This window comes from Equus przewalskii, chromosome 4 (genome assembly GCF_037783145.1).
Source record: "Equus przewalskii isolate Varuska chromosome 4, EquPr2, whole genome shotgun sequence".
Taxonomy (NCBI): Eukaryota; Metazoa; Chordata; class Mammalia; order Perissodactyla; family Equidae; genus Equus; species Equus przewalskii.
Window position 1 is genome coordinate 86,291,805 of NC_091834.1, and position 16,984 is coordinate 86,308,788.

Consider the following 16,984-nt stretch of genomic DNA (forward strand, 5'->3'; position numbering starts at 1 on the left):
TGCATCCCTTCCTTCCTTCATCAACCTCTTTCAGAGTATCTATCTCTCCTTCCTTATCCTGCTTCCTTCCTGAATCTCTTCTCTCATGGTTTTCATTTTAAATAAGAAGATTGGGATTTCCTGGAGATATATCACTCAGCCTTCTCCATCTGCTGACCCGAGGCTTCGAGAGGGAAAGCGTCTGCCCACAGCACCCAGTTGGATGAAGAGCGCATGATATGGATTTCCTGGGCCCAGGCCGGGGCTCATGCTCCATCTGCGTTCGCTTCCCTTCCCTCAGCCTACAGATCTGGGCCATAGACAGAAGTGTGCGCTGGGCAGACGTGCCGTCTTCTCCGCTGCTCCCTACCTCCCCTGCCACCCTTTTTATTTTCCTTCTCGCCATCCTATTTCTACCCTATAGGCAAAACCGGGGCCAAGATTGCCACCCTCTATCGAAATGGAGGAGGAGAACTGATAAAACATTCACACTTCGGTGGTGCTTGCCAAGACTTGAAGCAGGGATGGTGACCTTGGTGTTCTCTCCAGAGCGTGGGCCTGGAGGGCTGTGTTGAGAGGGAGTCAGAGGCTGTCTGGGCTCCGTACTAAAGTGCTGTCTGCTGGCGGCACTGACTGGGAGTACGGGTGCTCTCCTAGCTTGAAGCGTTCTGCCTCCAGAGACATCTGCTTCAGAACTGAGGACAGAGCCTTAAGTAAAAGGATGCATCTTGGCTGTTTGAGTTAGACATCACGTAGCTGGAGAGAGAAGGTGTCGTAACTCCACACTGTAGAGGCCACCACCGCCTACTTATGGCCTCTCCCCCTTCCCATCTCCCTCCCCCTTCCAGCCAGACACATAAAGATCCCAAATCCCAAACTGCAGTTTTATTATTTTTTAATAAACTTTATTCTATATTACAAATAGGTTTTTTTTGTTCTGAACTGCAAAATAGGAATGCCTTATATTTACATACACAGGTATACAATTAATTATAACAAAGGTACAGAAGCTTGCCTTTACCAAGTTACAACTGGGCTCCAATTTAAATAGCATAGGTTTCCTTTTTAAAAACTTTTTTTTAAAATCTTTTTTTTTTCAATCTTACTAGGATACTCTTCTTTAAAAATCAAAACCAGAAGACCCCTTCCTCTAATAGATTTCATCCACCTATCTTTGAGGCTCATTATAACACTGTTGTCTAAAGATATGTTTTGCTTTGTTCTAACAAAGGGTCAGTGTTCAAGGTGGGAGCTTTATGGAAACTGAAGTGGGGCGCAGCGGGAAGGGGGTGACTGGAGCAGGAATGACCACCCTTCGGTGGCTTCTTTCTGGTGCTCAAAGGTCCCTGCCTGTTCTTTAAACCACCCATCCATCTTTCCTTTTCCTTCCCTTTCCTCTAGTGTTTGAGACTTCACTCTGGGTCATCTGACCAGGCCAAACTCCTCTCCCTCCACGCCTTGGCTCACTAAGCCACTGTCTGTTGCGGTACCCTGGAGTTGCTGGTTGCTATGGTAACATGGCAGGACCCTGATGGAAGAAATAGGCTGGTCTCTACAAGCTAAAGTGGGGAGGAGGGCAGCTGCATCCAATTCTTCCTTCCCATCTCAGGGCCTGGGGTTCTTGTTCTTGGTCAGCACAGCCAACATGTGACTAAGCCAGACCCTGGGCCTCAAGGACACCAGGCCCAGGCAGGCAGTGATGGAGAGGAGGGTCATCCACTCTAAAACACAAAGCCATTGGTTTCCAAATGGAAACAAGATTCTTTGAGGTAAACTAGCTTTTCTTTTTAAAGAACGGAAAGTTTAATGAGCCAACAAGCTGACGGGAATATTGGGGGAGGAAGAGGGAAGGAGAACACACGAGGACACTATCCCAACTCAGCCGTGTGCCTGAATTGCGCTCAATAGTCCTATTTGGTAAAGTGGTCTCAGTCTCTTAAGTGTCTTTTGCATTGCTCTTTAACTGTATGCCCTGTTTTGAATTCTACTTTTGTAAGGCAGCCCTTCCAAAATGTGCTTGCATCGTAAGAGCAAAGATACTAACAGAAGAAGTTCTAATTCCAGATAAAGAAACCGGTGGAAGATGAGCTGCATACACCTATTTGCCATGAACGTTTGCATTCTCGGGGAAGAGGACCTGGGTCCTTCCACGACCCATCCCTAACAGGCTCTCCCTGCAGTTTGGGGGAAGTTGACTGATGAGAACTGTGTAGGATTCGCCAACACCAGGGGCAGCCCGGAAAGCCAGGACTGGACAGCAGTAACAGAGGCGGAGGGGAGGGAAGGTGGGCTTGCCGACCAAGGACCCCCGGGCCCATGGCCCACCTCACTATCTCTGCCAATACAAACAGAAATCTCTTTTTATTCATTAGGGATTTTGTTTTGTTTTGTTTTGTTTTGCTTTGGGGTAGTCACTGGTCTACTCAAGAAATTTAATTGGGACTCTAATGAGTAGGTATTATTTTTATAAGCCAAAATCCTATATATTTTATAAAGTTGGATACTCCCCCTAATAAAACAAATAATTGTATTTGGGAGCAAAGATTTATAGTTACAAAAAAAATGGTCTCCCTTGAATGTCTGAAACTTTCACCGCAGAGCGGCCTTTCCGAACGGGAGGAAGGGTCCTTTAGTTTCGCAGTAGAGGGTCTCCTCCGAGCACCATGAGGAGAAGAGGCTCGGGGTGGGGCAGCCTCTCTCAGGAGAGGCCTCTTCAGCGTCCCTTGTGGCTGTACCTCAGCTTCCCACTCTGTGAAATAAGACTCTTGTTTGTTCCACCCGTGGGGGTGAGGTGATGGGAGGAGAAGGGAGCAGCATTGTGGGCTCCAGCCATCGAAGAGGCAGGGGAAGCACCAAGTATATTAGCAGCCATGGAGGATGCTTCCCCCGGCACGTCCACACCCGGGGAATACCCTCCTGCCACTGGCCCTGAGGGTCTCCTCATCCCCTTGGAAGTTACAGGTAAACCGCGTTGTTTCTCTCCTCCCCCCAGTAATTGGGACTTTACACCTGGGCTTCCTCCTTTATCTTGTACTCTTAAAATACACAAACAAAAGATAAACAACTGCAAATCCCAAATAAACACTCCACATACAGTATAAAGAAAAAGGGAGGGGCTGAGGGGTCGAGGCCCTCAGGAGCCCGTCCTATGAGCTGACAGGAAGAGGGAGGGGCTGAGAGGAGATCTTGGTGAGAATTGGGAGCAAGAAGAAAGGCTCAGAAGGAGTCAGATCTGCCTGGAGCAGGGTCCTCTCTGAGCGCTGGTGGAGACTGTGGTACCTGGAGGTTATACACTCACAGAAAGGCCTCTCAGAGGCCTCTGGGCTGGGACCGCTCACTGGGGTGGCCCATTCCTGAAGCGCTGTGGTCCAGGACCGAGAAAGGAGTGTCTACGGCCTTCTGCCTGCAGAGTGCCTCCGTGCGTCTCCCCTCCCTCCTGGGCTCGCTGTGAGGCAGGAAAGTTTGTCCTTGATTAGTAATGATCAACCTTAACATTCACTAGGTTAAGTATTTGACTTTGCATCCTGTAATGCCAAAAGAAGTGCCCCCTTAGTCCTGAGAAAGAAGACAGGTGAAAAATGAGGCTTTCCCTTTTAGGTCAAAGCAGGGGTTGCTAATCCCTGGACTCATCCCAGCATTGTTTAGGATTCTGGAAACATCAGCAGGACTCGGCTCTTAGAGGAGAGGTCATTTGGGAAATCATCACTTGTGGCTTCTCTTGTGGGACACCCACAGGGCCTTGGTTGGACCAGGGAGCCCTGACCGCTCATGGAGGCAGAATTGGGAGGGTGGGGGGCCCCAGGGCCGTCCCAGAGGGCTAGACTGTGAGGGCTGAGCTATCCACTGAGGGGCTAGGCAACTCCTGTACTGTAGTGGACACATGGCCTTGGGCCAGAGGCTGCGCGCAGGAGGCGGGCAAGAGGGACAAGGGGGCACATGCCTCTGTGCTGGGGGAGGGGCAAACTCAGAAGCCAGACATGCAATGGGGACAAGAGAGGGAGGATCTGGGGGGAGTTGGGGTGGTGGGCACTGGGACAGGACACCGACATTAACTTTGGGCTGGGAGCTGAGAGCTGAGGCTGAGGGAGGAAGGTCAGAGACCTCACCTGTGGACAACTCACGCTTCTGCCTGGGCACAGTCCTGGCCAGTCTGCCTCAAACTTTGGGACCTGTTTAGGACGACTTCTCTCTCTCAAGCATCTTGGGCCCCACTCACCGACCCACAAGCTCACAAGAGGGAGGCTGTGGGGCTGCCTCTTGGTGTGCACGTCACTCTGGAGGTGTAAACATATCTTGGCCTGTGGGACATTCAGGTTATCCTCAGTCCCCAAATTTAAAACCACATTGAAAGAAGGCGAAAAAAAAAAAATTCCTGAGGAAGTAACAGACACAACAGCCAACTTCACTTACTGGCACCACTTGCAGTTACCAAGGAATGTCAGGGTCTCTCCTTACAAGGAAGGACAAAGAATGGAAAAGCACGTCCCTGGGGAGACTTGTGCCCAGCAGAAACGACCAGCCTACAGCTACCTTTCTCAGCTTCTATCTGTCCATTCTTTTAAATTCAGGACCCCCAAGCTCCCCACCTGCCCACCACCAACCGCCTTCAGCCCCTCTCCCTCCAACAGTCAAGCTCCCCACCCAACCCAGCTCAGTTATTCCAACTGCCTGATCTCCTGGTACCATTTTGGACCCTAGTGGTCTCAATGGGTGGAGGATGCAGGAGGTGAAAATGAAGGGGGAGGTGAGAGAAAGGGCCTCTTCTCCCCTGCTCTGCCCAGGACTCGACTCAAGGAATCAAATAAAGCTTCCACCTTAAACAGAACTGTGACCCTGCATGTTCACCGTGACAGAGGGAGGGGGAGGGGCCCTCCCTTCCACAGGACCCCGTCTGCCCCATTCCCTTCTCTGGTGCGTGCTGGCCCACATGTGGCCAGGGCAGCTCTCGGGGTCTCTCACCTGCCAGGAGGAGATGGCGGATGCCAAGGGGAGTTTTAGGAAGAAGATTTAGGGGAAAGAACAGCTTTTTGAAACTGCTGCCTTGTCTTTACTTTGAAATGCATCACACGTGCACCAACGATGTAAACGAAAAAAAAGGGAAAACAAACAAATAGCCAAAGGAAAGAATTTCTACAGGCAAGATGAGTCGTGGCTCAGCGTGACTGTGCTAGTTCTCTGTTCCCTAACAGGCCAGAGATAAAGTGCCAGCAACACCCAGCCACCGATTAAAGTCAGATGCCCTCCCCCGGGAGAACCGAGGAGAGCCAGGAGATGGTCGTCCTCTTTCTTCCTGACATTTATGATTCTCTGAGGTGTCTGAAGTTTCTCTTACAACAGAAACATGGAGAAAAAAAGTTCTGTACCGACAAAGGAACAATAACAAGAATAATAATGCGGTAAAAAAGAAAAGCTTCCGCAGAACTGTGATAACAGTCTTTTTTCTGCTTGTTCATCTTTTTCTCTAACTGTGCAAAACTTAAAAAATAAATCAAAACACACTCACTCATACACGCGCTCACACACATACATGCTCTTACACACACACACACACATGCGCACACACAGAGCTTCCATTCAGCAAATCTGTGTTAAATATGTTTGTGTCTCTCTTCTCCCCAACCCTTCACATGTGCAAAAATATTTTAGTGGCGAGGAGTCAGCCCGCCTCCCGCACGCTCCTTCCTGGCCTACCAGGGCCTGTGGCTGCCTGGGAGGAAGTCAAATGCTCCAGGGTAGGAATTCCATGCTTCTTCACCTGGCACTTCATCTGCCAAAACCTTTGGTTATTTTCCCAACCCCGACATGCATATTTTCCCATTCTCTTCTTGTTGGTTAGGTTACTCGTGTTTTATTCACTGTTTGTCCTCCTTGATGCCACACGATGCCCTGCTCTGGGTCACCATCACCTGGCTTCCAGTCAAGTCCAGGCCTCCCTTGGCCAGTGACGACCCTGATTTCCTCCGGACAGGGGCCCTCTCCTTCCACCCATCCACACTCAGCATCAAAGGCAAGCACTGAATGTCCCAAAGCTGCAGGAGGAATGTTGAGCAAGGGTAGAGAAGGAAAACACGTCAACATCCCCCACACAGGACAAGAAATCTTTCTGGGCTCTCTGCCTACTCCTGGGGCAGACAGATACACATACATACAAGCGCGTGCGTGCACATAGGCTCACACACACGCACACATATTCATATCCAAAGGGACTAGCATTCAAAGTACAGGACGCTTCACAGACTTCGCTGGAAATGGTGTGACTCCCCCACTTTCCACGCAGGGCCCCTTTTGAGTGGATGGCAGGGAATGATGCCTGATGCTCAGGGGGTGAAGGCAACACCATGGAACCCTCATCCCCAACCCCACCTTAGACAATGCTTCTCCTTGTCTCCCACAGTGGTGTACAACTTGACACCAGGGCTGCCAGGAGACATTCTTGCTTATGGCAGGAGACTGGACCATAGGTGGAGACGGCATCTAAGTTCCCTTCAAGATTATAGGTTTCCATGGCCCTCCATTAGACCATCTCTCACCATAGCCCCTGCTCATCTAGGTAACCCACGTCTGAGCACACGTTTGCTTGGCTGGCTATAATGATGTATCCATAGACAGAAGGACTGATGGAAAAACAGATGCCAGGGCTGAGGTCAGTTGTGTGTCCCTCCTCCCATTTCCAGCCAGATCCTTCAGCTTGACTCTTCAGTCCCTCCCAGACATGACAAGCCAGGGGCTGAGTTTGGCTGGCCTTTTGGTTTGTCTCTGTGAGGCTGTGCTTGAGTGTGTTTCTTTCAATGATGACTTCTGCCAATGATGAAGAGATGAAGGAAGAGAGCGACTAAAGAGACAGCTGAGATGTTGATGAAATAATTCCCAAGGAGGTCTGGACAGTCCAGCTACAAAGTCATCTGCATAGCAATGGCACCAGATTCTGCAGGGGAGACAGGGGCTAGGCTGTGTGCCCCAGCCTTCTATAGAGTTCTCAGGCAGGATGGTGGGGAGGAAGCCATGAAGACAGCTGGAGGTAGAATCTCCCGGATGCACTCTGCATTTCACATTGACCCTTGATGAGCGATGACCAAGGAGGATGGAGGTGCTTTCTCTAGACAGCATCGAGGATCTGGCAATGGATTAGACCTATGACTATGGTCATGATTCATTTGCATTTGGGGATGAATGGAAAACAACAAATTCTGCTTCCAGGGTAGATGCAACTCTCTTTTCTTCCACCCCCTCCTTGTTGTACCTCTGCCACTACGAGCCAGATTATAAGGTTAGGAGCATCTCCATGGTGGAATGTAACTGCTATTCTTTTTCCTGTCTGGCTTTCCACAGGCAGGGGAGGAGATAGGCAGGCAGGTCCCTATGGGCACTTGAAGAGCCCCAAGAAGACTGGAAGGGGACAAGGAGGCCTCTGGAGGCCAACCCAACAAGTGAGAGGCAGCTTGCAGGGCACCTCCCAAATCCTCACAGGCACCCCCAACTCCAGCCACATGCAGGAGCTGTGGCCTTTCTTCTCACAGTTGCAAAGGGACCATACCACTGACTGACCCTTGGAGACGGAAATGTGGGGAGAGCCAGGTGATGTCTTCCCAGCAAAGATAATACTGAGCTCATTGCCTCTTCCCCAGCCAAGGCTTGGACCAATGTGGGGGCCCTCAAGAAGGGGAAGGGGAAGTAGCAGCATAGAAACATCCTCTATCCATGGCTCCTCATCCACGTTTGGGCCCTGCTGCGGATGCATGGGGTCATCTGGGAAAGAGATCCCCCTTGCTGTGGGCCTGGCCATCCTGGACTAACTGAGGGTTGGTGGCTTGGTTCAATTGTGTCGGCAGAGCAAGTGAAAGAGAAGGGATCCAGGAAGGAGGGAGAGACGGAAAAAGGCAGAGAGAGAGAGACAGCGCTGCTTAGGGGATGCTGCTGATGCCAGTCGGAACTTGCACTTGGTAAAGATGAAAATCTAGACTGAGGCACGGCTTGGTGTGTCCCTCCCTCCAGGGGGCCCTGGAAGGACGGTTCTCAGCTGTCTAAGCTCATGAGGGTTATGACTTGTTCTAGTTTGTAGGCCAGTTTCTGCTTCCCACACTGGTCGTCGTGGTCCAGAGGTCCGAGGATCTGTTGAAGGGCCAAAAAGAGGGCGGTTACTAGTTTGTGCATACATGTCTGTGTTCTTAAGGTACACGCAGACAAGGTGACGTAGTCAGAGGAGGAGTGCATGTGAAGATGCACACGTGAAGTTGCAAAGTAAGCAGGCATCCTGGGGAGCAGGGATGGGGAGATATGGGGGCACTGCGGCATGGCGTATGACTTGTGGGCACCCGTGCATCAATGAGCAATGAGCACAGGATGCCAGTACACACTGCAGTACGTCTGAATCAATGTGTACATTTTACTGCCCATGAAAGACAGCTGCCAGTGGGCAGAAACACCTGTGCAGAGATGCTACAGTTACCTGCAGGCTGAACAGCACAGTTCCACACCCAGTGCAAAGTGCACTGCTCAGTGTCTCGGGGGAATGTGACTTTGTGGATATCAAGAAATCCCATCCTCCTTCCAGAAAAGGAGCATCTTCCCCATCAGCTCCCCAAAGCCCTAAATTCCACATTTAGAAAGTCATTTGGCTTCACTTTGCCTGTTAAAAAGCAAATCCCCCTCAAAGAGTTATGTCTTAAGCTTTACTGGCTTTAACACCTGATGGATAATGTCTGCCAAAGCCTTTTCTGAGGTCAGAGGATTGGTGGAGGACAATGACAGGGAGCGACTGTGATGGAAAATGTGTTAGGATTTGACTCAGACTCAGGAGATGTGGGATTGAAGAATGGCTCCACTGGTCTCTAGCTGGGTGATCTGGGGCAAAACCTGCAACCTCTCTGAGCCCTTATCTCCTCATCTGTAGAACGTGGGAACTCCTAGTCCTGCTGTGGACAGCTCCAGTGGAGAGGAAAAGTCAAGTAACATACAGGAGTGCCTTTTGCACAACGCCTGCTCCGCGAGGGGCACGTGGCAAATGGGTGGGAGCTACTGGTGCTGGGGCCTCAGGGAGCAGGGCCTGCAAGGCGAGGGGGAGGGGAGAGGCTCCCAGAGCTTCGGATTTCTTGGCCCAATTAACGTGTTTTTAATTGGCGAGACCAAGATAGAGTTGCCAACGTCTTAGCTGGCCAAGAACTGCCAGTTACTGGCACCAATATTTCAAAGGATGGGACATTTTAACACTAACAGTAGACAAGCGTACTTAGACTAAGGTACAGTCCTTTCCAAGATGATGCAGTTGTCCTCAGACACTGGCACACTCTACATCGTCTTTACTTCTCTCAGGTGGCCACCAACAGGTGAAAACTTTGCTCTGGACCAGCACTGGCCCACAGGCTGACACCGGGGTCCCTCCCCTAAGGGACCCACTGCTGGCTTCCCCTTCACCTGAGGTTCACAGCACTGTGCTACTCATGGCCTGTGGGACACCAGGCCCCGGGCCCCGTTGGAGCTCCTAGCTTAACCTGAGGCTCCTGGGCCCTCTCTCGGTGACAAGGCTTGGAGGACCCAGGCACTGGCTTCAGCTCCTGTTACTACCTTCCATTCACAGAGAGGGTGCTTCTGCTTAGACACAGGGAGCATGGATTCTGAACCCACTTGGTCTAAGCCTGCATGACCAAGAACACTTATATCCTATAAGCACCTTGGTACTGGTCAGAAACTGCTACAATGTCTGCAGTGGCAATGACTCCAGGTGAGGTTTTCCAACAAGGGAACACGGTAACTAAAAATAGATTCCATTCTACTCTGTTCTGTATCTCTTCTGACTCCATTTCATTCCACTCTGCACCAGATGGCCTGCCCATGGGAGTGGGGAACTTCTCCTTTAAAGAGAATTAGATCAGAGGGAGAAATGGAAAAAATACAAGAGAGGGAATAGTGGGGAAGAAATAAAAATAAAAAAGTGAAAGAAACAGATACTTGATCTACATATCTGAGAAGAACAGGGATTAGTGCAGAATTTGGAGAATGGACCGTTTCTAGTGTCCCAGTCCAGGGAGCTCAGCCCCCAGGTCCTGGGTGGTAGCAAGTTTCCAGCAGAGGTGGGGTGTCTGGGGCGGTGCTCTTGTGCGTAGAGGCTACTGTGGGCAGGGGTTTCTCCGTCGCTGCCCCGTCCTTCCCAACAGGCCCAGAGCAGGGCAGGGCTCACCTCCTCGCTGTACTTGCCCACGTAGGAGAAAATCTCCGAGAGTGCGCTCATGGTGTTGAACTCATTCATGTGCATCCGGGACTGCTCAGCCAGATACGCGTTCATGTCCTGGTCACTGATGGCAGGCATCTTCCCGATGTCTGAGTAATACCTGCCAGGGGATGGAGTGGGGAGGAAAGGAGCTGGAGCCACGCATATGGAGTAGAGGAGAGATGGAAACTCCTCGTGGATGCCTGTGGGTGACCCTCTGGGAAGCATGGTGGGCTCTCTCCCCGAAGTGGGCTTCCGGGTCTGGCCCAGGAAGAGCCCCCTGCAGCTCTGGATGCAGGAGGCACAGAGGGAAGGGATTTGGGGAGTGGCCCAGACACTGTCAGAGAGTGGACAGAGGTGGGGCCAGGAGTAAGGATGGGTCGTCTCCTATATTGGCTTTGCTCGTAGCTACCGGCAAGAGTGGTCCAGTCTGTCTCTTGTGTACCTCTTACACCCCACCCCTCCGCCCATAGATGCAAGAGGTCCCCTCCACAGAGCCCGAGGGCTCTGCCCTGATGTCCTCTCCTCTCCAGGGGTTAAACGGGAGGAGGGCAGGGCTCGGGGCTGCTTGGGGAGAGAGGCTGGCAGAAGGCAATCAGTCACTGTCACTTGCAGCTGTGCACTGCTGTCAACTGGTTAATTAGATGCCAGCATTTACATTTTTAATTTCTGCAATTTGACATTTTATGCAGCAAACCCAAACTCCCCTGCCAGAGGGGAGTTGTGAAGTTTCCTAATGAGGAATGAAGGGCCCTGGTGCCCCAAAGACAGCCACCCCCACCCACTCCCTGGCGCTTGCTGGCTGTGAGTTACACCAAAGGCACCAGGAACGTGCAAAAGCAGGGAGGCATCAGGACAGCGGGGACCACACCTGGAGGCCTGGCGGCATCCCGGCTCAGCCAGCATTGAATGCTTGTGGCCTCAATGCTGGGAGAACAGGCCTGAGAACCTAGAACAGAGGAGGGTGGTGGAGACAGTCGCCAGGGCGGGGACTAGAGGGAGGCAGTTGAGGCACCTGGGGCACAAAGTTTCAGGAGTAGCACTCACTCTCTCCAGTGTAAGTGCAGGTGATGATGACCAGGTGAGTGTAGGGGGCATTCTCAGAGGCTCCAGTACCATCTCACCCTGGACCTTGGCCCTGTACCTCTCACTGCACCAGCCATGAATCCATCCATCCTGTGTCCGTCCCCCATCTCCACCTCTGCCCATCAGTGCCCAGGAGTTGGGTGACAGGCTGGCAGAGGTGGCACTCATGTGCAACTCCAGCCATCATGCTCAAGGGCTGCAATGGAATGACAGTTCAATTTGCCACCACAGCATTCCCAGGCCTGCGAGGACTGGGCTGGCCACCACACTCTGAGCTGCAGCCGTGCTCGGACCTGTCCTGCCTCCAGTGTCATTTAGACTGCCCTTCTTTCCAACCTTCTTTCAGTGTGGGGTCCTCTACCCCCTGTCCCCATGTTCAGAGCCCTCAGGCCCTCAGTGCCTTGTCCCATTTCATTCTGCTTCTTCTGCTCCATCCCAGAACAGCCCACTCTGCTCCAGGCTCGCAACCCACCCCCAAACACAGCCTCAGGTTCCTCAGGGTTCTGGGTAAGGACATTCCAGGTAGGAAAGTTCCAGTGAGAGCCTCGATTCATTGCCACTATTTCTGGAAGGCAATAAATGCCAATGTTCCATTTTATAGCAGAGACCCAGGGACCTCAGCGGTGGCTCCCAACCTTGCCACTCCCAAGATGTGTGTCACTGTCCCCTCACAGATTCCGTGCCTACTGAGCATATATGTTTGGTAGGTCAAGGGTTACTTTCTCAGGTCACATTGGTGAGAAACAGGAACAGACATGCTTCCTCATTTCTGGTTCCTCAGACAGCAGCCAGATGCAGCGCTGGTAGCACGGCTGGGTCCAGAGGCTCCTCCGGACAGTCACACTCTGTCACCCACAGATAGTCAGAGCGACTGACCAGGATGAGAAACCCAGGTTCCCACTGACGGGACACGACTCCTGCTGTTCGTGCTACCTGCCCACACTCCTTTCACAGGTTGACGGATGGAGCCACCAGGCCTTTTGCAAACAGCACCAGGACTCCGACTGCTGCCTTGAAGGTCCCTGAGGTGCGTGAGAGCTCCGGTGAGGGACCACCATCTCCACCGGAGACAGCAGATGTCCAGCACCCTGTCCCTTTGCAACGGCTTGCAAGGCACTAAAAGCCCAGTCCATTTCTCAAAAAAAAAAAAATTTAGAAAGTACATCTGTCTATGTGTGTTAGAAAGGGAAGGGCCAGGGAGCAGGGTGGAGAGTGGAGTGGGAGAGGGCGGAGGTTTGAATCTCCTCACCTGATGGACTGGGTGGCAGCCCGCTTTGCATTATTCTCTCTAATGGTGAGGTCGGGTCTGCACTGAGCCCCTGTCTCTCCTCTGCTGCCTATGTGCAGAGGGTGCCGGATTGAACCCATGCAAGTCTGTGGCCACACGCTAGCCCGTAAGTGTATTTACCACATGTCCTCATCTTGGCAAGTTCTCAATCGCTGAACTGAGTTGCTGTGGACAGCGCACTGCCCTGGATGGGTGTGGGCCTTGGGGTCTGGCTGACATTCTTCTCTGTTCCTGTCCCCAGCCCTGCCTGGTGCTAAGCGGGCCCATCCTCCCTGCACGGCTTTGCTGCTGACCCTGCCTGGACCTCTCCTTGCTAATCCCCCAGGGCTCTGGCCAACCCCAACCCCTTGGCAGCACCCCTTGAGCCTGATAAAGAGCCTGCCCTGGCCTCTCTCAGCTGTGTGCACACGTGCTTCCTTCTCAGTTCTCGCTGTGCTGGCCTTCGTGCTGGGCTCTGCCACTGAGAAGCCTGACTGATTGTGGGAACGCAATTACACCCCATTAAAGCACTTCCAACAAGTGTTCTTATCAGTTGGCTGTGCATGAGGAATGGAAAGGTCAGCTTGGGCTCCCGTACTTGAACTTGCTCTCTGGGATTTCTGCCTGCAAGCGAGCCCCTGCAGAAGGGACTGGTGCTCTGAAAGTGCCCCACAAAGCCCTCGAGCTGGCCTTGCTGAGGCCTGGCCCCTTGAGGAGGTCTGGGGTCCCCCACTGGCCTTACTCAGCTTTCTTTGCTGAGTTTCCTCATACCACATGGGACATCAGCACCCTTGTGGTCCTCACATCATTGCTCAGGGAGCTGCTATAAAGGAAAGGGCCCCAGAGAGCTGGATCCTTGGATGTCGACCAGTCTGCCGTGTTTCACGTCTGTGGGCTTCTATGGGCTGGGCTCAGGGTGTGATAGTGGGCATCTCATCTCTGCCATTTGGATGGCTCTAGTGATGGAGAAGGTGGTCTCCAATGCCCTGGACTCTGCAAGAAGAACAAACTGCTATCATCCCTCCCAACACCTCAAGGACAATGATGCAGAATTGAAACACATTTAAGCCTGATGGTCTGATGCCCCCAGATACTTGCCTTTCAAGGCCCTGCACAGAAATCTTTTCCTCTGTGATCATTCAGCGACCTCTCCAGGCCCAGCGGAATCAGGCCCTTACTCCCCAAGCTCCCCACCATGACAGCTCATGGGCCTGGCCTGCTGAGTGCCCGTCTGCACATCCTCCTTGACCACGAGAGCCACAAGAGAAAGATCGAGTCTAATACACCCCGAGCGTCCAATACACCCATGATGGATACCATAAACGTCTGGCCCCTGGATTAATGAATAAGTTAATGAAATGTCTATACTCCACGTCCAGTATTGCTCCCAGGGTGAACTGTCAAGGTTTTATATTTTGAATGGATGGTTTCCTTAGGAGGCGTATTTAAATATTTAAAATTCTTAACCTGTTTTAAGCTGTGACACATGTGATAGATGACATTCAAATGTGTGGCACGCCCCTAGTCAATTCCCAGGGGTCCAACTGTGACTCTGGTGCACTCACTCCTACATGGTGAGCCCATGTCTGCAGTTGAGTGATGCTGACATTGCCACGGGGATAACTGTGAAGCTCTTCCAATTTAAAATGAGAGGGAATCACTACCACACATGAACATTTTACTGCTATTGGTAATGAAATAGAAATTACAACTGATCATAACACACCAGTTCGTGGTGACAACACTGCTGAGTTCTGCTCTGTAAGATGAGTGTAGCAGTTGATTGTTGCTGGGAAACCAAGAGATTCTTCTCCCTTTATCCAGATGTGGCCACAAGCAAAAGCCCTAATACTTGGATGGAGGTAGAAAAGACTGGGTGTCTACAGTGGGGCCACAGATCACTAGAATTGCAAGGTGTTTCCAGGCAGGAAGGGGATGGAAGGATAGGTGGGAGGACAAGTGGGAGGAAAGAAGGGAGGACAGGAGGGAGGATGAGAGGGGAGGATGGGAGGGAGGGTGGGTGGGAGGATGAGAAGGAAGATGATTGGGAGGATGGATGGAGGATGGGAGGGAGGACGAGATGGGAGGACAGGTGGGAGGATGGGAGAGAGGATGCGTGGGAGGCTGGGTAGATGAACTTCTAGGAGATACAAGCCAGCATAGATGCTGATAGAATCATCTAGGCTGTTCAACCACCAGAGTTTGTGAGGCCTCCTGAGTGCACATGCTTCCCATGCCTTCTATACACAGGGCCAGCCACAGGGAACCCCATTCCTTAGCTGTACTGGGTCAGAGGGCCCCCTAAGTGTGTGGGGAGTGCATTCCACAGCAGTGAGTCACTAAGCCTGAGTCCTGCTTGGGGCATCTGCATGCTCACAGCAGTCAGGCAGCGAATTCAGAAGTGGGCATGAGCCCTGGCCACAAGAGGATGGCGTGCTACCCTCATTCTTCTGAACCAGGGCCTGCCAGTGCCCTCAGCAGGCTGAGGTGGGAGCTCAGCCCTGTGTGGATCCTGAGCCAGTTCTGTGCTGGTGGACTTCACTTTCCAGCAGCCAGACAAGCTGGGAGGCCAGCCTCCTTGGGGAAGGAGAGTAGAATTGGTCCATTTATTTCCAAGTGATGAAGTACTCGGGGCTTGATCCCCAGACCTGTCCATGCTGTTTCCTGATCCCTCTGTCTCTCTACCCTCATCCCAGGATGAGAGGAGAAAGAATTTGGGACCTCAAGCAAGTGAAACATGACTTTCCTGAGAGCGCCACTGGTTGCTAAGAAACTAGTGGGATAAGAAATGGAAACCATCAAACCACTCCTAAAAATAACCAAATGGGCTGGGGTTACCCATGACCTGTAGCAGCTGCATGGCACAAATCTCATTTAGCACCAAGTGAAAGGGAGACCATTAGCGTGGCGCATGCATTCCTCTCACCTCAGACTAACTGGCTGTGTTCTGGGGAAGTGTCCTCTATGCAGATGTTTCATAAGTGCTCCCAGCCCTTCCCATCCCCGCTCCCTTCCTCCCTGCCTCCCTGCCTGAGGTCCCATCACAGTGACACTGCATCAGAGCAGGGCTGGCCAAAAGCCCAGCTGCTGCCTCCTTCCTCTCGCTCTTTGCTGAAGAGCTGGCTGACCACACAGGAGGGCTTGCTCCTGACAGCTCTATGTCAGAAGAATGAGCCACTGTCCACGGAGAGGGAGGTGAGCGCCTCTCCTGGTGACTCAGACTTCATCCAGATACAAGGACGAAAGAGTTAGCTCTCTCTCTCTCTCACAGCGAAGGCTGCATGCCCACCACGTGGGTGAGCAGGAAGGGCAGGGGAGGGGATCAAAGAACAGAGGGGAGGGGGAACCAGAGTCCAACCCTTTAAGCAGAACTCTGTTACTGAGGTGGCCAAGGTTTCCTCTGTAAAGGGGAAGGCAATTTTCAAGTACAAGGATGGACACTATCTCTCTAACATGGGGAAAAGGATAGTTTGTTTTGCCTTCAGTCACCAAGTCAAGAACAATTTCTGGTCTCTATTACCCTTCAAAAAGGCACCAAATATGAGCTTCCATCTAGGTTTCCTATCTTTAATCTACTTGGAAAAAAGACAAAGGGACTCTAAAATCAGGACTGCCATGTAGAGTTGTGCAGGTTGTTCACTGCACAAAGGTGCTTGAATAAGAGGGTGAGCTGGGGCTGACAACTAGTCCATCACACAACAAACCATGCACCCTGGAGTGTGGCCACATCCTCCGGTAGGAAGGGGCACCTTCCTTAATTCACACAGAGGCATCTTCTGGGTTGCAAGAGGCCCTGTCTAAAAGTATCATCAGTGGTAGAAAAGAGATTTGGGAGTTAGCCGAGTTTGGGATCTTGTTTCATCTTGGCCACTGAAGTCATCTTGGGCTGACCACTTAGCCATTCTGTATGTATATTTCTTCACTTTCATGGGCACAAAATAAGGTTGTAAATCCTGTCTTCTTATGGTCAGGAGCTACTGCAAGGAACACATAAATAAGGCTTCAGCTGGTTGCTAGCTCAGGTGCTTAGCATACGGAGCTGATGCGGCCCAGACGGACCACGTATGTTCTTTACCTTGAGTTAGCTTTGCACTAAGATGGACCCAGCTCCACAGCTTGCAGGTGGCCCTCCAGTCACAGGTGCGCTGTGTGCGACTGTGATCACGCCAGGGCCACCGTGGCTGAGAAAGAACTGCAGGGCTCAGGGCATCAAGAGCTCATCATGCGAGAGTCGAGGGACTGAGACAGTGAGAAGCTGTTCAGAGTGACAAAGACATCCCCACAGGATGCTGGGAGATCTGCCAGATGGACAGGGCAGATGGGGAGAGGCCTCCAGCCTTTCTGTGGCAAGATGCTGTTTAGTCCCTTGAAGTCTTTTCTTTTTTTGATGGGGATTAGAGCAGGGAACTATCTTTCCTTCCTGGCCTAGAAAGTATTTCAGCCACTAA

At 51.8% G+C, this 16,984-nt stretch overlaps 1 protein-coding gene across 1 annotated transcript in view; it reads right to left on the minus strand.

The window, feature by feature from the left end:
- Positions 1–857: 857 nt before the first annotated feature.
- PLXNA4 (plexin A4) overlaps positions 858–16,984 on the minus strand; it is a 432,364-nt gene continuing 416,237 nt past the window's right edge. The window contains exons 31-32 of the mRNA XM_070616607.1: positions 10,154–10,304; positions 858–8,088 (exon numbers count right to left, since the gene is read on the minus strand). Coding sequence (XP_070472708.1) covers positions 7,993–8,088; positions 10,154–10,304 — 247 coding nt within the window. The 3' untranslated portion in view covers positions 858–7,992. The remainder of the gene's footprint in view (positions 8,089–10,153; positions 10,305–16,984) is intronic.